Raw genomic sequence first — 22,817 nt, 5'->3', positions numbered from 1 at the left:
TGCACTTATTGGTGGTTCCTAAACCTATATTGTTCTCATTATTGAAAATATTTTGCCTAAAATCTGCTATATCTTTATTTTATAAAAGTATTATAAAGAAATAATCTACTAAAAAAATCAGAAGATTGAGAAATAGTTTGCCTAGATCGAAGCGTGTGATATACACTGCACTAAAAACGTGATTCGCCCTCAAAGTGCGAGTTTGCAGCAATCTCATTCCTAAGGTACAAGAATCCGGCTCAGTCTGATCCTCCTTTAACGAGCACGATCGCTAGGGAGGTTTGACCCGACCGACTTCTTCAATTGCTGAGATGAAAAGAAAAATTTGAAAGAATTTGCAAGAAGAAAAAAATAAAAAAGAGAGAAGAATTCTCCGTTTCGTCTCAAGAAATAGAGAAGTAATGTGGTTGAATTATCCAAAACATTGGACCGAGAGCTTATTTATAGACTCTATCCATGACCGATACAGTGTGGTGTTTTCGAAGCTGCGATGTTTCAGAAACATTTCATTTCTACGAAAACCATAACTAGCATTCTTTTTTCAGAAGAGTCGCAACTCTGTTGAAAGAAGCATCTGAAAAAAGATAAGAGTTTTAAAGTTTGTAAACCATCTAAAAAAGTTGGTATATTTATTTTTTAAAATTAATTTTTTTTTCTAAGTTAAAATCCAATAATCCCTCGCAAAAGATTTAAATATAAAAAAAATACATATCGAAGAAAATCTGGGTAGCTTATACTGTAAAATGGGTAAGGTGTCCCATTAACTTAAATCTTTATTAGTGTTGATAGTATTTATCTGAAGAAATCATAGTGGATTAGACCTTAAATTAGGTCCTTTGACTCAGACTTCTACTTATCACATATACAGTATTGATCAATTCATTTAAAGACCTTGCGCTTAGTATCTTGATTTTTTTATGAAAATTGTATTAGGGTTAGCCCAAACTCCTAATCGTGGCATATACGACAATTCTCAAATAGGTAAGCCCTCCAAAAATATTTGTGACCTAATGCCCTTTATATTTCCTATATTAGACTTATTAAAAGTATGACTCAACTTTTCTAGTATGTATTTTGTCACTGATAAGAGCACTCATCATAGGGATGGAAGGAGATATACTCCGAAAACATGGGCTTTGACAGTATATCTCCTTCCATTCTATGATAAGTACTCTTATCAGTGACAAAAATACATACTAGAAAAGTTGAGTTATACTTTTAATAAGTCCAAGATAACCATCTTGTAAGTCATCGATGCTTTCCCTCACCTACATTGCAGATGCCTAGCATTTGTCTTTGATGAATAAATCCCTTCTACTCCAGTTTTTACTTGAGTCATGAATTCCATATTATATATGACCACATCCATATGTATGCAGCCAAAGCATTAAGCATTAATTTTTTATAGGAGATTTATTGGCTGCTCTTGGAATTAAAATTACACAAGACTAAATTGGAAAATCCGGAGATTATCTTGAAGAAACTTGCTAATTTACAACTGCCTTTTGATATTTGAAAGTAATTTTCCAGATGCTTAGCAAAAAAAAAAAAAAAATGAAAACATGAGATTAAAATTTTCTCTCACTATGGAGACTACATAAATGCATGATATGTATTTTGGCATTTAGCATATAGAGGCATAAAAGATACCAATTTCAGATCCTCTGTTGTATTGCAAAGGGCTGTGCATGCTCGAATAGCCGCCATGTCACTTATCTCGGAAATGAAGGGCTCTCGCACAATCTCTTTGCTCGCTTATTTGGCAACTATTCTGCATGTTTGGCATTCTAACACTACGCTCTCCATTTCCATGATGAGCGAGAGCCCTTCATTGCTGTCCAAGCATGCATAGCTCTTTGTGGTGCAAAAGATGTATCGCAGAGGATTCGGACTCAAAAGATGCCTGCTAAGTGCTTGGGAACCAAATTCACCAATAAAAGAAATGACCTCTTCTTTTACTCAAGCATCAGCAAGTCCAGCTATGATCAATAGAATCTCATTTGGTCTCTATTCCACCATCACATGGTAAAAAGATGACTTGTTACCTCGTATCCACCTGGGAATAGACTAAACTAGGTCCAGGAGTTACTGTTCTTCGCCAATTTATCAACAATGGTTGGTTCCCAGCAAATTTTCTTATGCTTCCCAAATCCTTGGAGAATTATTAATTTAATTCGTGTTGATCACTTCTCATTCTCTCAACTCCAACAAAAAATGCTTTAGTAAAAACTCAAAGAGTCAATCAACTGGTGTGCTGTACTCTGAATCCCTTTTTGTTTGCGTTGTGATTATCTCTAGTGTTCATGCCACTAGAGATTCAACTCATGGAGGTAGAAATATATATCATTCAGAATGGAAGGCTATTCATTTGTAGATCTGAACCATTATATCTAGTCTGTGTTACTGTGTATCATATGCAGGTGTTCAAGTTTTGTGGGAATATTTTCAAGTGACAGAGGCACTGCCATTTCTTAAGAAAGTATAATGGAAACCTCCAAAATACAGGAGTGGAGTCAGAAGACATCAAACATGCATGCCAACCAAGCCACTCAGATAAATAATAGCACTGGGGTTACCATCATGAATGTCCCCACCTAATCTATTTTCTAAGGGATAACATAATAATGTATCATAATTCAGACATCAGGGAGGAGTGGGAGGAAAGCATCTACCCTGTCCCAGTTCATACTTGCAATTGTTTTCCCAACAGAAATAGAGAAGTTTTGACTTGTCAGAGTGCATCTTAGAGGTTGGTATGCAAATATCTAAGAAATGAACAAGCTGCATGATCACTGGCAATGATGTCAATTAAACTATCAAGCTTTGGCAACCTATTGTGGTCGTTTAATCTTGATAGGGGTGGAAGCTGGTGAGCTGATGTAAACTTTGAGTATGTACATAACTATTAAAAGGATTTCTGTATACCTGCTAAAATCCTAGTTTGAAACAAAACCCAGCAGCTAACTTATGAAGTACTTTAAGAGGTGTTACCTCGATCCGTTGAGAACCAAATGAGTGAAAAACATCAAAAGCCACTTTGCTTTACTGACATCCAGGAAACTGGACTTCAGAAGTCACAAAAAAGGGTACTATGGCTGTTTTGTGATAAACAAAAGCAATGAAGCAAGGAACCATGAAAAGGAAAGAAACTAATGGAGTATGTAATAGTTCAAGCATTTTGTGGGAGTCACTTTGATGTAAATCTTCTTCTGAAACTTGAACGAAAATCTGAAAAAAAGCAAGAACTTCAATGCGGAAGTAGTTTAGAACTGCTGTACATCTCCTTCTACTGGAAGAGCAGCAATATTGAGAGACAAGAAAAGCTGACCCATGCTTCTCCATTTCAGTGATCAGCGGATATGGGCTCGATGTCCTTCAAGAGGCCAACTATTTGCTGCATGGAAGGCCTCTTTGATGGTAGGTCAGCAGTGCACAGATAAGCAATCCTTAGTGCTTCCTCCATTTGTTTCTCCAATCCAGTCTCCCGAATCTTAGGGTCGATTATTCTCGATCCCTGATTCTTCCTTACCAATGTTCTAGCCCAACTGACAAGAGTAGTCTCCCTCTCGTCAGTATAGTCATCTCCAAGCGGTTTCTTCCCCGTAATGAGCTCAAAAAGCACAATCCCAAAGCCATATACATCAGATCTTGTTGTTGCTGAGACATTTTCCGACTCGGAGAACTCTGGAGGAGCATAGCCTGGCGATCCCCGAGAGATCTCATCCTCCAAGCTAGCTCCAACTATCCTTGACAATCCAAAATCAGATAATCTAGGCTCCAATGCTGAATCAAGATAGATGCTATTTGCCTTCACATCTCTGTGAACTATCTCAGGGTAGCATCCATGGTGGAGAAAAGCCAATGCTCTTGCTGCTCCAAGTGCAATTTTATGCCTAAATCTCCAAGTAGTCATCCCTTCAGTTGTGATGTTTTCGACAATGCCAGCATCTTCTTCCCATGTATCAGCACTCCAATCCTCGGTTGTCTGCACTCCTAATGGTAGGTCATGAAGCAAATTCTGTAGATTTCCATTCTCCATGTAATCATATATAGCAATCCTCCGATCCCCTGCTAAGCAATAGCCTGTCAAAGGGACTAGATTAATGTGCTTGATCCGTCCAAGTCTCTCAAGCTCTCTGGCCGCTTCCTGGTCTGTCACTGCAGAACCATGAACCAAAACCTTCACGGCCACATGAATTCCTCCAGGTAGAATACCTCTATACACCGGACCGAACTTCCCTTCAGCTAAAAAAGTTCCCCTATCAAAATGTGAAGTTGCAGTCAAGAGGTCGGCAAAGGTAAAGTTCAGCAATGGCTTCTCGAATATGACAACGGGGACAGAGGTAGCACTCTTGACATTGGCAACCCAGGTTTTTGAATCCGTCTGAAAGGAGAACGGGCCTGAAACATTTGGTTCCTCCTTGGATGGGAGCTGCTTGACTGCCCATGATCTAGTTCTCTTTCGGAATCTAAAGGCAAGGCACACCAATCCTGCTATCAAAAAGAAGACCGACAGAGATACGGCCACTGCTAACCTGAGGCCCCTATGCTTCATCCCCTTCTCTCTGATAACATCTGGGTCGACTGCGATTGGGCAGTCATTGTGGGATCCGACAAATGCCGTGTTGAATGTTTCGGGTGACAATCTAGCAGCGCAAAGTTTAAGGTAGTTGTAGGAGAAGTTGAACCTTATCATGTTGGGTAACTTGTTTAGCAGAGGCCCGGGGATTCCACCTGTGAGATTATTCATTGAAAGGTCTAGAACTTGTAGATTGACCACGCTCAAATCAGGAATATAGCCAGCTATCTGATTCTGCGAAAGGTCTAGTGTCTTCAAGCGTACCAATTTAGAGAATTCAGTTGGAATTTGGCCACTCAGGCTAGTTTTCGACAAATTGAGATATTCCAGACCAGAAAGCTGCTCCAGCTGAGGGAAATTCTGATGAGAAAACCTATTGAATGCAAGATTAAGGTGTTTAAGCGACCGGGCTCGGCCCAAATCACCGAAGAATTCTCCGTTGAGTTCATTCCCAGACAAGTCAAGATAAACTAAGGAAGACCAAGTGTAGCTGGAGCTGAGGTTTACCTGAGAGATGTGTCCTTGGAACTGGTTGTTACTGAGGTCTATGACCTGCAATGGCTCCTGAAACACCCCAAGAACCGAACCCTGAAACAAATTTCCTGAGAGATTGAGATAGGTGATGGAGTTCAGCCCTGATAACACCGGCAGCGTCCCATTAATCTCATTTCCAGAAAGATCCAAGAACATCAAATTTTCGAATGCATCATTGAGGCCACCCGGCACGGTACCATTCAGTCTGTTCCTCGAGAGATCGATGGAAACCAAGGACTTACAGCCGAGAATGGAATCCGGGATGCTCCCCTCGAACCCATTGCCGCTGAAATTGAGAACTTTCAATCTCGAGAGGGAGCCCAACGCTGTCGGGATCTCGCCGGAGAAGCCGTTGCAAGAAAGGTCGAGGCTTTCCAATTCCCCGAAATCCGCAAGGTTGTCAGGAAGAGACCCGTTAATCTGGTTCGAAGAAAGGTTGAGGCTCTTGAGAGAGCTACCCAGTCCCCAAATATCCAAAGAAAGCCCAGTGATGTTATTGGCACTGAGATCCAAAGTTTGAAGCTTGCTGAGCTTTCCAATGGTGTTCTCCGGTATGGGGCCAGAGAGCCCGAGGCCGGAAGCCACCAAGGCGATGACTTTCTCCTTCCTTTCGTCACAGGAGACGCCTTTCCACGAGCAAACCGAATAAGAGGAGCCAGAGACGGGAGAAGAGACCTCCGCTCGCATCTTCAGAAAAAAATCAGAGACAACGAACTCATCCGTATTGAGCTGCGGAGAAGCCGAGCATCTTAACAACATCACCACAGCAAGGAAGCAAATGAAGAACCCCACACCCATTAGGAGAAAAGCCTTAGAGGAAGGGAAAGGAGATCATAAGAGATGGATGATGGGTTGAGGTGACCCCGAGAAAACGATCTTTGTACTCCCTTTCCGTCCCCTTTTCCCCTGAGAAAACTACAGACACGAAAAGACTCGCTTGGAGAGGAGAGGATCTGGGGAGAGGGGAAGCTCAGGCATCAAAAGACTCCCATCTTCAGAACATCTTGAGGAGTCCCGAGCCACCACTGAGGCTCCGTTTGAAAATTGGAAAATGAGGAAAAAGAAATGGGACGAAAAAAAAAAGTTAAAAATTTTGATGTTTGAAAATTTTTTAGCGAAAAAAAATAAAAAAAAAAGAAATTAGGAAGAAAAATTTTGGGCTCCAATTTTACCCTTCTTTCTTTTTTTTCAATAAGTGGAAGGATTTGGAGAGAAACGAGTTGGAACTTAATAAATTTTTTATAATACTTATTTTATTTTTAAATTAAAGAAGTACCAAATTAAAATAATAAATATATCCTGAGGCATCTTTTGTTTTAATCTTTCATATGTCATCTCCATCTCATATACCCATCTGCTGCATCTCTACGGAGCTCTATCTCCACGGCTGCACTATCTTGGAGGAGCAACGGTTGTTAAGCTTTAAAAATTTCGACTCTTTGTGTCAAAAATTGTAGCCATGGATCTAATCCGACATGATCTGATTTTCTAGTGGGTTGGGTCTGAGTCTAAAATTAGGACCCGAACAAGAATTCAGGTTGGGTCGAGGTCACTCATGACTCGTTCCGATTCGATCTATTTACACCTCTACTCATAAGCATGTTTTTTTTATAATAAGGGTATTTTAGTAAAAGTGTTAAAAAGGTATATTTTTTTTTTCTCTCCAAACTTCCAAATAAGGAGAAGGAAAGTATTTTCTCTTTCCTTCTAAAACTTCCAAACAAGAGGGAAGGAAAGTCTATTTTATCTCTTCCTTTTCTTTTCCCTCCTCATTAAAGTTTTTTTTTTTTTTCCTCCCCAAAACTCCCAATCGGAGGGTGAGAGGCTTTGGGCTTAGCAAAACAAAGAAAGACGCAATTTTTTTAGGAGGGCAAGAGAACGCGAACTCACCAAGACGGCAAGGACAGCCCAGCCGTTGAAGCTCTCTGGCTTGTGGTGGCGGGTGCGCGAAGACTCTTGCCTCCTTCCACCTCTCTTTATCCTCAATAAATGCCGGGGTGGAATTAAAGGAAGCGCGGCAATGGTGGGATTCATCGGGTTTTTCTTGCTGAATTTAAGAAGTCCAAATTTGGGAATTTATTTTTATGATATTAAAGAAAAAAGAGGATGGACCTTACTCATGATTTATTATTATGTTGGATGATGTTTCTTGCATGCTGTTACTTTTTTGGTCACGCATCTACCTATCATGACACATGTCTAGCAGCATGTTTGAGCATGATTAGTATTAGTGTGAAATTTACTCGATTTAACATAAACGGGTGAGTTTCAAGAATTTGTGTTTCGGGCTTTTGTTAAAACCTATTTTGAAGAAATTGATAATTTTTAAAACCCATTTTAGCAAAAAAAGTGTTCCCTTATTATTATTTTTTTTGGCATAACAAGTCTCCCAGAATTAGATTTCACTATCATCCATTTTAGTATAACTCATTTACAATGTAACAATTAGGTTAAACTTGGCTTTACTCTTGTATAATTACGGGCTGTTTTTTTTTTCTGCTTCCTAGCTTGCATGGATTGTCTTGAAAACTCCAATTCATGTATTTTTATTTTTATATAAGATTTTATTATTGATATAACTTTAGCATGATAAAATTTTGACACTATACTAAAAAGAGAGTTTTGAATTGAGAAATATTTCTTCAATACCTTGCGAATCACTTTTTCTTTCCTAACTCGAAAAGAAATTATTAATATTTATTTTCATAAGAGTTGGAACCCCAAACCATAAAGGAAACTAATGTTTTCAAAGGCAACATGCCCTATTTTTCTTGGAAATTAACGTACGGCTGGTAAAAGAAGAGAGCCAAAGTGCTTGACTAAGTTTCCAATATTGCCTATTTCTTCATAGAGCTATTAGCCCATTTTTTCATATACTGCATATGTATATCTTGATATGGATTTTAACTTTTGTTAGAAAGGCAACTTAAAAAAGAACCTCATCGATTAAAGCTTCAAGGCATTGGCAAAAGGTCTATGGAGTTTGTGTTTTTTTTTTTTTTTTGCCTTTTGATGAAGAGGGAGGCAAAGCTACCTGACCTAAAAAGTTTACAGAAACTATTTATAAAAAAAAGCCAAAAGAAAATACAAAAGAGTAATAAATTTTTTTAATAAAAGATAATAGTATGTAAGTAGCCATGTTAAACTATTCACACCGTTAGACTCAGAAACTTGCAACTCTGGTATGTTCTTATCACCATAGCAATTTTTGTTTAAAGCAATGATTGAAAGCAATGAGAAGAATAACAAAGAAAGGGTGGCTGAGTCGCTATTATTAATGCAGGAAGAAGAAGTATTCTAGACAAACCAGTGGTAAGTGTAAGATAAACTTTAAAGGGAAAAGGTCAATGTCTGAGCTGCCTCTTCTGGCCCATTTGCAGCAGAAGTCTACCATCGAGGGTACCTACTAGAGCCAGATAGAGAGCTAACATTTAGATTTATTCTGGTATGACAAAATAGGACGTAACAACTAACACTTACAAATGAATCCAAATTTAGAGTCTTCTTCCTCTTTTGTCTGAGATAGTGAGAGCAATACCTAGTGGGGTAGCTGAGGCTGATAGCCTAATCCTGTGTCCTAAGGGCTGTCTGTGAGAGTTACTCATTGTTACGCCATTGTTTCTTTAACCTTTGGTCACCAGTTTCTCTTCTATGCATTGAGGTTTATGGGAGATTTGCCTTCCGTGTTTGATATTTCTAGTTAGTCTGGTATCTCGGCCTACAGGCTGAGTTGTTCCCTTGGCACGAATATTAGGGTTTTAGGCCATGTGTGGACCCTTCATATTGGATACTGGTCTACGGGCTCAGACCTTCCTACGACCTGACCTTGATTTGTATGCGTCCGATTCTAGTCTCAAAATTCAGGTTCTTTAAACGGCGCAGCTCACTAGAATGAGGGTAACATGATGCAGGGGCATCAAAGCCCATGAATTTAAGTGTGGATAGGTCTTGTCTGAGAATTTAAATTCTATTAGATCCAACCTAACCTGGCCGCTGGAACCAGTCAATTGACGCTTGTCTCGATGGTCATGTTTCTTAGATGATGCATCTCTAAAATCCGGACTAACCCATTAGTATTAGCGTACCTATTTGACTATAGGTACGAGTAGAACTACACGTTAGATATATGCCCTCAGAAATCAATTTGTAAAACAATTTTGGTAATTATTAAATTATTAATTTCTCCTTTTCACATTTATGTTTATTTGTTTATTGGGTATTTGATTGCAACACGAGATGTTCACATGGTATATATGTTGAGTAACATTGTAGAAGGACCACACAGATGATTAATGAATCATAGGCGTGGAATTAATGGTGGTCTTTCGGTTTCTTGTTAACTCATATTGTTCTAGGTCGAGTTACATATTTTAGGCCTACACTCGTTGTGCCACTAGATAAATAGGATGATAGGCTCCGTTATTAAGGTAGAGATCTTAAGCAGACGAGTGGGTGCACTGTAAGAGTACATGCACTGAACGAGATCCAAATATAAATATCTTTTGGAAGTGATCACTGATATTGAGAAGAGTATTCAGCACAATTAGTTTATATGTCCTTTGACCTGAGAGGTCTATGCAGATATATTTGATGTGTTCTTGTGCTTTGATTGAGTTAATTATTGATGGTCTTCTCAAGATCAAATATACGGACAAAGTTGGGTCTTGAGTGCATTAGATAAAATTGTATAGATGCTTAATAAGAAATTCATCAGCCTTAATTTGAGGTAGTATATTCAGTATATATGTATGAGGTTGGATCAAAAGAAAAAACTAGCAAGTGAGATTTATGAAAATTGTTTTCATTATATTTTATTATTATTATAAATAAAATATTTATTTATGAAATTGTTTTAGAAACAATTTTTGGGTCCAATTGAATTACAGAATAAGAATTAAGAATTATATAAGCAAGGGATTTAATCAGTGATATTTTTTCGATCCTATTGGCTTATATGGAATATAGTGTAGTGAAAGAATAATAAACAAAATTGTAAGCAAAAAAAAATTTCACGAAATTAATCTTCTTTCTCGAGGATCAATCACAAAGTGTTGATGAATATTTTTTGCAATTTGTAGAAACCTAAAATTTGGAATTAAAAAAATATAAGGGGTTTTGTAAAAATTTGTTTTTCAGTAATCCTACGGTCGAGAATAAAGATCCCTAAGGATCCCACGCATATCATTGCCCAGAATTTTATGTGGTGGCTATAAATAGCCAGAGTTGGCCATCAGAACTATAAGAAGTCATGCAAAAATTGCGAGAACCATAAAAACCTAGGAAGAGGCAGTGAGCGTAGTTCTCTTGGAAGGCAACACGCTTGGGTTGTTAGTGGTGAGATCTGTGTTTCTATCACCTTGTTCATTGTTTTGTAGGATTTTTTTCTCGATTTTCTTCCACTGTGGGGAAAGGATCATGGTTTTCAAGAAAAATACATTCTTCACTACATAATACCCTTGATAAAAACCATGCATGTTGGTTCATCAACAACAGAAGCATGCATTAGGATAAATCCATGGAAAGGTATGTCAAAGTTGCCATCCAAGAGTAATGGAATGAATTAGGCTTTTCTGTGTGCAGGTGGTGGCATTCATATTTTTTGAAGAGTTTTAGACGATGAAAAGAAAAAGAAGAAGATTTGGAACAGGAAAAAGAAAGTAAAACAGAATTGAACAATTCCAATGATGAAAAGAGATGAAGTAAGTTCAGATCATGAGAAAATGAAATGAATGAAAGAATGAGCAAGCAGCTCTCTTTGTTATCTTTCCATTGATAAACTCAACTCATATTTATACATAAAACTGTAGCTGCTTAACTGAATAACAAAAGAGTTAACTAACTAAATAACTGACTAACTGACTTAACTAGATACAGTTGAACATCTGAAACTGAATTAACTATATACAGTTGAATGTCTGAATATTAACACTCCCCCTCAAGATGGAGTGTGCAAATTATGAACACCCATTTTGCTAAGTAAAGTATATAATCTAGCAATTCCAACGCTTTTAGTCAATAAGTCAGCAAGTTGCATAACACCAGGAACATGCAAAGTTCGAACCACTCCGGATTGTATCTTGTCTCGTACAATGTAACAATCAATTTCGATGTGTTTGGTCCTTTCATGAAACATCGAATTAGCAGCAATATGTAAGGCTGCCTTATTATCACAAAATAACAAAGCTACTCTTGGGTGTAAAACATTGAGATCATGAAGGAGACTAATCAGCCAAGTGAGCTCACAACAAGTAGATGCCATGGACCGATATTTAGCTTCTGTTGAAGACCTTGATACAGTATATTATTTCTTGAATTTTCATGATATAAATGAATTCCCAAGAAAGATGCCGATGAGAGCACAAAAGTGCGATCTAAATACCCATTAACTTAGCTTAATGCTAGCAAAATAATGATAAATAACAGGTGTTAACATTTGCATGATTAAATATTTTATCCTTAGCACTTATTATAATTTTTATCATTATTTTATATAAATTCATCTTAAAAGAATGCATCTTCCTAACTGCAGAACAGAGCCCAGATTCAGCCATCCACAATGCATCCCGAGCATTTCCACGTTCGCATCCAGTGCATCCGAATCTAATTCTGCAGCCAGTTTCCGAATTCATAGCATCTTCGCGTGTGATCAGATCCCAAGTGTTCAAGCCCCAAGCTTCCACGTTCACAGAGGATCTCAGCTGCCTCCTGTGATCAGCCTTCCTCCCTTACCGAAGATCCCGGCTTCTGTGAAGCTTCCCTGCATGCCACATTCACGCCCCAGATCCACCGCGATCCAGCCTCTCCCAGACATCCCGCGTCCGTGATCTCAGCGCACGCGTCCCAGCTCTTCCGTCTTCCTCGCAGTCCACGCATCCCAGCTCCAAACCTCCTTCCGTTCGCGATCAGATCTCGCCAGCGTCCGCAACCATCCAGTGCATCTCCCGTGTCCCAGTTCACAGCAGAGTCCAGATCTTCCCTTCCGCATCTCGTGGCGATTCCCCCGCGTTCCAAGCCCTGCTACCAGCTCCCATCCGAGTCTGATTCTCCTGCGATCCCTCATCCAGTGTCCGTGTAACCTCCCAGCGTCGGATCCTTGCCGCGTCTGCAAGCCAGCCGTCCGCTTCAATCGCGTCCGCGTGCAAACTCCATCCGTCCACGTTCCACCTCCCAGCGACGGATCTTTGCCGCATCTGCAAGCCAACCGTCCGTGATGATCTCGTGCCTCAGATCCCCTAACATCCCAGCGCGTGTGATCATCCCGCAGCCGTCCATGGTTCATCCTCCTCACAAGCGCACACCTCATCCCAGCAAAGATCCAGCTTCCGTCCGCTTCTTTCGCATCTGAGTTCATCCGTTCGCATCCCAAGCTTCACAGCAACCGAAATCCCAGCTTCTCCCAGCGTCCGTGCTTCCTAACGATCCTCCTCGCACCCATCCGCCACAGCCACGTCCAACCACATCCGCGTCCGAAGATCCCGGCATCCCGTGATTTCAGCATCAGCGAGGCATCGTCCGCGTCCATCCTTTTCTTCCGGATTAGCATCCATCCGTTGATCTCCATCGCGAGCGAGGAGTGGATCGAAGGCGAGCTTGATATCCCTCTCGGCTGGGAAGTTGGCGATTATTTATTCTATCCTCATTCGGTGAAACAAGGCAGTCCCCATTCAAAGAAGAAACAGAGGAGAGTCCTGTTATTCAAAGAAAAGAAAGAAGAAAGGGAAACAGAGCATGCTCTATTTCCAAAAAGAATAGAAAAAAAAGAATAGAAAAAAAAAGAAAAGAAAAAAAAAGGGAGTTTTCTTTTATGATTATGGAGGGCTGATTTCTTAGGGAGGGAGATGGAGAAATCTTTGATGTATTACTCTTTGAAGTAAACTCTAAACTTTTGCCTTGCATGAATTATATTTACTGATATGTTTTTGATCCATGCATAGTTATTTCGTAGATAGCTCTTTAATGGATTATGATTATTGATATATGGATTGCTTTAGTATTTGATTCGTCGTAGACGTAGAAAGCACGACGAATGCTTAAAAATTGAGTTCATATGTTCATGAAACATATACCATGATTAGATCTATCCTACCATTCATTTTTAATCAAGAACCATAGAGTTTATTTCTTGGATGCAATATCGTCAAGGGGGATTCCAGATCCCTACCATCTTTATTTTATTAAACTTTGTTTATTGCTATATTGTTCTCCAATTTTAATTTCTGAAAATCAAAACATAATTTTAATCCACAAATTTATTAAATTAATTAATCTAAAATTATATTAAATAATCTCATATACATTTCGTTCCCTGAGGATTCGACCTCGGACTCTCGAGAATTTACTACTTGTGCGATTCTCCTGCACTTGGGAGAACAATTTTATTTTTGCATCAAGTTTTTGGCGCCGTTGCCGGGGAACGGCTTAGTTATTAGTATAATTTTAGATTTAATTAGTACTTTAGTAGTTAGTCTTTTTCTTTCGAAGAAAAAAAAAATCTTTACTGCTGTTTTTTTTTATTCCCTGCACAGTCTGCATCAAACTCTGATATCAAAGAAATTAACCGTCTGATTGAACTCAAATTTGGTCGTCAGGTGCAGACCTGTGTTTCTTTCATCTGAACGGTCTGATTGACATTCGAAAACTTTTAAGACTATCAGATTAATACGAAAACTTGCTGCTGTCTGTTTTGAATTTTCTGCATTGTTTTGAATCAGAATTTTATTGTTAACATATCTCATTAACCCTTGTTGCTAATTGAAAATTAAAAAAAAAAACCTAAAATTTCAAATTTCAAATTTCAAAATTCAAATTTCAAACTTCAATTCATAAAATTTAAAAAAAATAAATAATTTGCTTGATCACCTATTCAATGAAATTTAATGTCATGTCATAAAATATTAAAAAAAAATCTCTTGATTGTTGCATATAGTATAAGGCATCAGCATAAAATATTCTAAGGGCTGAACCTATTTAAAAAGATAAGGTCGGGATTTCATCACTCGTCCTTAGCCCAAAAATCACCCCATTGCATAAATATCCTAAGCTTAATTAAAATCAATTAGACGTTGGCCCCTAAGGACATTCGAGCTCAATAGGACGAAGACCACCGAAAGTTGCACCAATTTCGCTCTGTGGCTTAGTTGATGTCTAGGCAAGCTTTGTCCCTATAAGGGAGATAGTTCATCTGTTCGAGGCAAGTGGGTTTTAAGTGGGACCTTTGCGAACGCATCGTGACCCCTCCACTTACCTGGGAGCTTACCTGGTCAACTCGGTTCATTAGACCGGATTGGAGGCTTAGGTGCCCTCTTCAAACCAGTTAGGAGCTGTCTAGAAATTTAGGAAAAATATTAGAAATTGAGGTGTAATGTTTAGTTGCATGTTTGATTGTGAATAGATTTTTATTTTAGGGTGTAGTTTTAGGGTATCTTTAGTTGGTACTTACATTTATATTTATTTTTTTTAAAAAAAATTAATTAAATTTTGTATGCTAGGTTGGAATAGGGACGACACCGGTCGATTAAGTCGTACAACTTTAGATCATCCCTTAGGACACATCCTTGAAATTCCTTCGCAGTATCTCACACCTTGTGAGATGGCAAATTTTCCTGATGATGTAGGAAGTCACCATGGTGATGAAGGTAGACCCCCCAGTTATGACACTTCGACAATACTTACATCCCACTAGGACTAGTCAACCTTCATGCATGATTATTCCTGAAAACGTAGGACACTTTGAAATCAAACCAGGAGTAATTCAATTGCTGCCCAAGTATCATGGGATGGAATCCGAGAACCCTTATCTTCACCTTAAGGATTTTGAGGAAACTAGCATCACATTTAGAGTGCCAAATGTATCGGAAGACGTCCTTAAATTGACCTTGTTTCCTTTTTCCTTAAAGGATAAAGCCAAAACATGGCTGAATTCCTTAAGACCTAGATCGCTAGGAACATGGCATGATATGCAAAGAGAATTCTTGAAAAAATTCTTTCCCGCACAAAGGACTAACTTTTTAAAATGGCATGAAACATTTTATGAATGCTGGGAGAGATTTAAAGATTTGCTTCTCTCTTGTCCTCATCATGGGTTTGAAACATGGAGAACCATTAGTTTCTTTTACGAAGGGTTGTCTCCACAGTTGAAACAATTTATAGAGACTATGTGCAATGGTCTATTTCTGGAAAAGCAACCCGATGAGGCATGGGACTATTTAGACTCTCTCACAGAGACTGCACAATTATGGGATACAGGGGATAGAGTGAATAAACCTTTGCCTAAGCCTATTAGCATTCCACACGGGGGCCTTTACAACCTTAGTACTCAGGATGATATTCAGGCTAAAATGGCAGCCCTCACTAGGAAGGTAGAGAAAATTGAACTTAGAAGGATTGAACCCGTCAAGACCGTAGAACATAACAGCGAGTGTTGTAGGATTTGCGAGATGCCTAGCCATCTCATCACTGATTGCCCCACAATACCCGCATTCAAAGAAGTCTTGCACGATCAGGCCAATGTTATGAATACCTATCAAAAATCTTTCAATAATCCTTTTTCGGGTACTTACAACCATGGATGGAAGAACCATCCAAATTTCAGGTGGAGGAATGACCAACCTCAACAAGTATATAACCTAACTCCTCCACCTCCGCAACCTCATTACACACACGCACCCCCTCAAAAATCCAGTCTCGAAGAAACTTTGCAATCTTTCATGCAAGGTCAAGCTAAAATCAATGATGAATTAAGAAATCAACTGACAACACTGACCACTGCTTTAAGTGCTCAAGAGAAAGGTAAGCTACCAGCTCAACCACAACCTAATCCTCAAGTCTATGGCGGTAGTAATGCATCATCTTCAACTTCGCATAAAGAACAAGCAAAGAGTATAATAACTTTGCGAAGTGGAAAGATTATTGACCGACCAGTCCCAGAACAAACACAAGTCATACCTGATTCTGACCCTCCCAAGACAAAAGAAAAGGATAATGAAAAAACTGAAGCACCAACATCTACTGAAAAAATTGAATGTCCTTTTCCTGCACCATTTCCACAAAGATTAAAGCCCTTGCAAAAGCTTGAACCAAACTCTGAAATTCTTGAGCTTTTTAAGCAAGTAAAAATCAATGTACCTCTTCTTGATGCAATCAAACAAGTGCCTTCATATGCAAAATTTTTAAAAGATTTGTGCACTATCAAGCGTCGTTTAAATGTCAAAAAGAAGGCATTTCTGGCTGAAAATGTGAGTGCAATTTTACAGCATAACATTCTTCCTAAATATAAGGATCCAGGTTGCCCAACTATCTCGTGCATCATCGGCAATTTTAGGATTGAGCGAGCATTGCTAGATTTAGGAGCGAGTGTGAACTTGTTGCCATATACGGTATATGAGCAACTCGGTTTGGGTGAGTTGAAGCCAACAACTGTGACCTTACAATTAGCTGACAGGTCAGTGAAGGTCCCTAGAGGGATTATCGAAGATGTGTTGGTCCAAGTAGACAAGTTCTATTTTTCTGTTGACTTTATCGTACTGGACACACATCCGGCTTCCAATTCACCATCTCAGATTCCGGTCATCTTAGGACGCCCATTCCTTGCAACTTCTAATGCATTGATCAATTGTAGGAATGATGTCATGAAGCTTTCTTTTGGCAATATGACTTTGGAACTGAACGTCTTTAGTATAGGCAAACAACCCAGTGATCATGAAGAAAGTAAAGAAGTTGAATGGGTTGAAACCATTGCGGAAGAATATCTGTTAAAAGAAATATTTACTGAATCGGCTGACAATGGTTTGATAGATTGGTGTTCTGAAGGTACTGCTGATGATGTGGTCCCACCTATTTTAGATAACTCGGATGTCATGATGGTCAATGGGTGGAGACCGAGAATAGAGGAATTTGAACAGTTGCCATCTCGAGAAGCAAAGATAGTACCATCCCATGAACAAACACCTAAGCTCGAGTTGAAACCTTTACCGAAGGAACTCAAGTATGCCTTCTTGGACCTGAGGACACTTTCCCTATAATCATCTCATCTGATCTTGATCATGCCCAAGAAAGAAAATTACTTGGTGTTCTAAAGAATCATAAAGGAGCTTTAGTGTGGTCTATTGCCGACTTGAAGGGGATTAACCCTTTGATTTGTACGCACCGGATATATTTGGAGGACAATGCCAAAACCACAAGGCAAATGCAACGCTGGTTGAATCCTACGATGAGAGATGTGGTTAAAGCAGAAGTCCTCAAGTTGCTTGACGTGGGTATTATTTACCCAATTTTCGATAGCAAGTGGGTGAGTCCTACTCAAGTCGTGCCCAAGAAAGCAGGTCTGACAGTAGTCAAAAATGATCAGGGTGAACTATTTCCAACTCGTGTTCCGACGAGTTGGCGCATGTGTGTTGACTACCGAAAATTGAATTTAGTCACTAGGAAAGATCACTTTCCCCTACCCTTCCTAGACCAAGTTTTGGAAAGAGTTGCAGGACACAAATTCTATTGTTTTCTCGAAGGCTATTCCGGGTACTACCAAATCGAAATTTCACCTGAGGATCAAGAAAAGACTACCTTCACTTGTCCTTTTGGCACATTCGCTTTCCGTCGGATGCCATTCGGGTTGTGTAATGCACCTGCAACATTCCAAAGGTGTATGCTCAGCATTTTTGAAGAAATGAATAAGAAATTTTTAGAAGTGTTTATGGATGATTTCTCTATTTTTGGCGATTCTTTTGATGATTGTTTATTACATTTACAAGCAGTCTTAGCTCGATGCATGGAAAAGAATCTGATACTAAATTGGGAGAAATGCCACTTCATGGTGCCAAAGGGAATTGTCCTAGGACATATTGTTTCATCGAAGGGCATGGAAGTTGATAGAGCTAAGATTGACTTAATCGCCAAGCTACCTGCACCCAAGACGGTTAGAGATGTTAGATCATTTTTGGGTCATACCGGATTTTATAGGAGGTTTATCAAGAACTTTAGTGTCATAGCTCGACCATTATGTAACCTCCTATCCCTTGATACACCGTCCAATTGGACCGAAACATGTCAAGAGGCATTCGAAAAGTTGAAGTCTATGCTTAGCACTGCACCCATCGTGCGACCACCTGATTGGTCATTACCTTTTGAGATCATGTGCGATGCTAGTGACTATGCGATAGGAGCTGTCCTAGGACAACGCAAGGATAATAAGCCATATGTCATCTACTATGCAAGCAAAACCTTAAATGATGCTCAAATGAATTACACCACCACCGAGAAGGAATTGCTTGCAGTAGTATTTGCATTAGACAAATTTCGTTCTTATATCCTTGGTGCTCCTATTGTTATCTTTACAGATTATGCAGCGCTAAAATATTTATTGGATAAGAAAGATGCCAAACCACGCTTAATACGATGGATACTTTTACTCCAAGAATTTGACATCACTATCAAAGATAAAAAGGGAGTAGAAAATGTAGTTGCTGACCATTTATCACGGCTAGTTTTTAATGATTCGGTGCCACAGTTGCCCATCAAGGACTCGTTCCCTGAAGAGCAATTGTTTGCACTTTCTACTATGCCATGGTTTGCTGATATTGTAAACTTTCTTGTCACGAACCGGATGCCGGAGCATTGGGGATCGAATGATAAGAATAATTTCTTACGTGAAGTAAGAAGTTATTATTATGATGCCCCCCATTTGTTCAAGTATTGCAATGATCAAATCTTTAGAAGATGCATTCCGGATCATGAGATACAAAGTGTACTCTCTTTTTGTCATGCCAGTGCTTGCGGAGGACACTTTGCATCTAAGAAAACAGCAGCTAAGGTGTTACAATGTGGTTTTTATTGGCCTACACTATTTAAAGATGCCCACGAGTTCTGTAGGACATGTGACCCATGTCAGCGTGTTGGAAGTCTAACTCGTAGGCAAATGATGCCTCTTTAGCCCATTACTGCTATTGAAATTTTTGACATGTGGGGTATTGATTTCATGGGTCCGTTTCCACCATCTTTTGGCCATGAGTATATTTTAGTTGATGTTGAGTATGTGTCAAAATGGGTAGAAGTTGTTGCCTGTAGAACTAATAATCACAAACCTGTTTTGAAATTTCTAAAAGAAAATATTTTTTCACGATTTGGGATGCCCAAGGTTATAATTAGTGATGGGGGAAAACATTTCTGTAATAAGCCTTTTGAGATCCTATTGCGAAAGTACGGTATCACTCATAAAATTGCAACTCCTTATCACCCGCAAACTAGTGGCCAAGTAGAGTTAGCCAATCGGGAAATTAAACGAATTTTAGAGAAAACGGTGAATCCATCACGCAAAGACTGGTCTTTAAAACTTTCTGAAGCATTATGGGCTTACCGTACTGCTTATAAAACTATTCTTGGTATGTCCCCGTATCGGCTAGTCTATGGAAAAGTATGTCATCTACCTGTTGAAATAGAGCATAAATCGTATTGGGCCATTAGAAAATTAAACTTTGAACTGTCAGATGCTGGTTTCGCTAGAAAATTACAATTAAGTGAATTGAATGAAATTCGTCGGGATGCGTATGACAATGCTAGACTTTGCAAAGAACGAATAAAAATTAGGCATGATAAATCAATTCTAAGAAAATCTTTTGAACCTGCACAAAAAGTTCTTTGTTATGACTCTCGCTTACATCTGTTTCCTGGAAAGTTACGATCAAGATAGACAGGTTCTTTCATTGTAAAAACTATTTTTCCACACGGGGCAGTTGAAATTGAGAATCCACAGGATGGTAAAATTTTTAAGGTAAATGGACACAGATTAAAACCTTTTCTTGAGAATTTTGCAGATGAAGAGGACTCCTTTCCCTTGGGGGAGCCTTCTTATGACTGAGCATGACGGCCAAGGTATGTGTATATTAGTTAGAATTATTTTTTTTTTCTTTTTTTCCTAGTTTTCTTCTTATTTTGTAGGTTTTCTTTTCTAGAAATCAACGGCTCAAGGTATTCTTCTTCTCTCTATTATTTTCTCTATTGTCTCTAATATATAATTTTCTTGCATTTTTTTACATTGAGGACAATGCAATGTTTAAGTTGGGGGGAGGGAAATATTTTGATCAAAAAAAAATAATTAAAAAAAATTAAAAAAAAAACTTGTTTTTGCATTTGATTTATTCTATTACTTTCTTTTCTGAGCAAATGCACATGTATTTTCATATTGAGTGTGTGCAACTATTAAGGCAAGGAACACATGCATACTATGACTGATCAGAGACCTATTATTAGATCCCCACACGTGTACTTAATGACAATAGGAAGACCTCAGGAGTTCATATTTGTTAACTATATTTTTGTTAGCCTTATCCATAAAAGAAGTATGAGTATCCTTGTTCGTACCATAAGGTTCAGGATTTGGTTTTCACATAAAGATAGAGGTTGAATATCCCGACTAGATTACTTAGGTGCCTTATGATCCGACTTTGGTTGACCTATAGTCACGATGCAGTCACATATATAATAAAAATATTTATATGGTTCAGTCTACCATTTTTTTTCTTGCATAATTATTATTCAAAAAAAATAAAATAAAATAAAATAAAAAATATACTTATGATGACAAGTCTGGCCTCGTGGCGTGGTTTGGTTCGAATAATTAAGTCCGAGGGGTGTTTCACCTAATGTCTTGAGCCAACTGGATCGGGGGTCATTGACTGAAAGCTCGCTACATAGACCTTACTAGAGCCTAATGGGGTTGGACAGCTATAGTCGTCATATGTGTTGAAAAAAAAATAAAATAAAAATAAGCATGAATGAGTTGGTCAGGCTGAACCCAGTGATATGTGGTAATGGCTGGTTTGACTCCATTGTATTGGACCTCTGTGTACCCAGGTTGTTTAGTTGGGATTGATAGCTCTTTCTTTATATGCGAACCATTCTTGACAAATTTAGACAACATGTGATATTCTGAAAATTTGATGGATCAGGTTCTAACAAATTGTAGAAAATACTTGTAAACTTGAGTAGTGCACCTAAAACTCAGGCGGTGCCCTGTTGTGGTGGAGGTATTAGTACTCTGAGAAAGTCATGCGATTTGATGCACACTACACTTTTATATTTCCTTGCTTTGATATTTGCCATGCTTGAAAATATATATCAATTAATTACATGTGTATTAGCTTAAGATTTATTTCATATTTCTATTAGAATCTCATGTCATATCATTCATGATGTTTGTGGGTAACATCCCTGAAAACCCTCACGAGACAACACTCGTCCACTAGGGTAACCTAGGGGTTTAACGGCTTGTTGCACATGCTAAGTGCAATCGTGATTCCTACAAAAGTGAGTATTTATCTTAATTTTATGCAATTAGTTCTAATAAAATATCAAAGGATCAACCAACACTTTTTGTACTCTCATGTTATTGTTTACTCTGAAATTGCTAGAGACTAGCAATAAGCTAGTTGGGGGGTGTGATGAGAGCACAAAAGTGCGATCTAAATACCCATTAACTTAGCTTAATGCTAGCAAAATAATGATAAATAATAGGTGTTAACATTTGCATGATTAAATATTTTATCCTTAGCACTTATTATAATTTTTATCATTATTTTATATAAATTCATCTTAAAAGAATGCATCTTCCTAACTGCAGAACAGAGCCCAGATTCAGCCATCCACAATGCATCCCGAGCATTTCCACGTTCACATCCAGTGCATCCGAATCTAATTCTGCAGCCAGTTTCCGAATTCATAGCATCTTCGCGTGTGATCAGATCCCAAGTGTTCAAGCCCCAAGCTTCCACATTCACAGAGGATCTCAGCTGCCTCCTGCGATCAGCCTTCCTCCTTTGCCGAAGATCCCGGCTTCTGTGAAGCTTCCCTGCATGCCACATTCACGCCCCAGATCCACCGCGATCCAGCCTCTCCCAGACATCCCGCGTCCGTGATCTCAGCGCACGCGTCCCAGCTCTTCCGTCTTCCTCGCAGTCCACGCATCCCAGCTCCAAACCTCCTTCCGTTCGCGATCAGATCTCGCCAGCGTCCGCAACCATCCAGTGCATCTCCCGCATCCCAGTTCACAACAGAGTCCAGATCTTCCCTTCCGCATCTCGTGGCGATTCCCCCGCGTTCCAAGCCCTGCTACCAGCTCCCATCCGAGTCTGATTCTCCTGCAATCCCTCATCCCGTGTCCGTGTAACCTCCCAGCGTCGGATCCTTGCCGCGTCTGCAAGCCAGCCGTCCGCTTCAATCGCGTCCGCGTGCAAACTCCATCCGACCACGTTCCACCTCCCAGCGACGGATCTTTGCCGCGTCTGCAAGCCAACCGTCCGTGATGATCTCGTGCATCAGATCCCCTAACATCCCAGCGCGTGTGATCATCCCGCAGCCGTCCACGGTTCATCCTCCTCACAAGCGCACACCTCATCCCAGCAAAGATCCAGCTTCCGTCCGCTTCTTTCGCATCTAAGTTCATCCGTTCGCATCCCAAGCTTCACAGCAACCGAAATCCCAGCTTCTCCCAGCGTCCGTGCTTCCTAACGATCCTCCTCGCACCCATCCGCCACAGCCACGTCCAACCACATCCGCGTCCGAAGATCCCGGCATCCCGTGATTTCAGCATCAGCGAGGCATCGTCCGCGTCCATCCTTTTCTTCCGGATTAGCATCCATCCGTTGATCTCCATCGCGTGCGAGGAGTGGATCGAAGGCGAGCTTGATATCCCTCTCGGCTGGGAAGTTGGCGATTA

The 22,817-nt window shown here is 39.5% G+C and overlaps 1 protein-coding gene and 1 pseudogene across 1 annotated transcript; both read right to left on the bottom strand.

Annotated features, from left to right (window-relative positions):
• Positions 1 to 2,973: 2,973 nt before the first annotated feature.
• LOC103707793 (probable LRR receptor-like serine/threonine-protein kinase At2g24230) lies at positions 2,974 to 6,127 on the bottom strand. The gene has a single exon (XM_008792450.4). It carries the CDS (start codon positions 5,909 to 5,911, stop codon positions 3,344 to 3,346), a length of 2,568 nt encoding a protein of 855 aa, XP_008790672.2. The 5' UTR covers positions 5,912 to 6,127; the 3' UTR covers positions 2,974 to 3,343.
• An 8,971-nt stretch (positions 6,128 to 15,098) lies between these two features.
• On the bottom strand, positions 15,099 to 15,197 carry LOC120111440 (annotated as a pseudogene).
• Between the last annotated feature and the right edge of the window lie 7,620 nt (positions 15,198 to 22,817).

This window comes from Phoenix dactylifera, chromosome 7 (assembly GCF_009389715.1).
Source record: "Phoenix dactylifera cultivar Barhee BC4 chromosome 7, palm_55x_up_171113_PBpolish2nd_filt_p, whole genome shotgun sequence".
Classification (NCBI taxonomy): domain Eukaryota; kingdom Viridiplantae; phylum Streptophyta; class Magnoliopsida; order Arecales; family Arecaceae; genus Phoenix; species Phoenix dactylifera.
The sequence above is the reverse complement of the archived record's forward strand: the minus strand, read 5'-3'. Positions and strand labels throughout refer to the sequence as shown.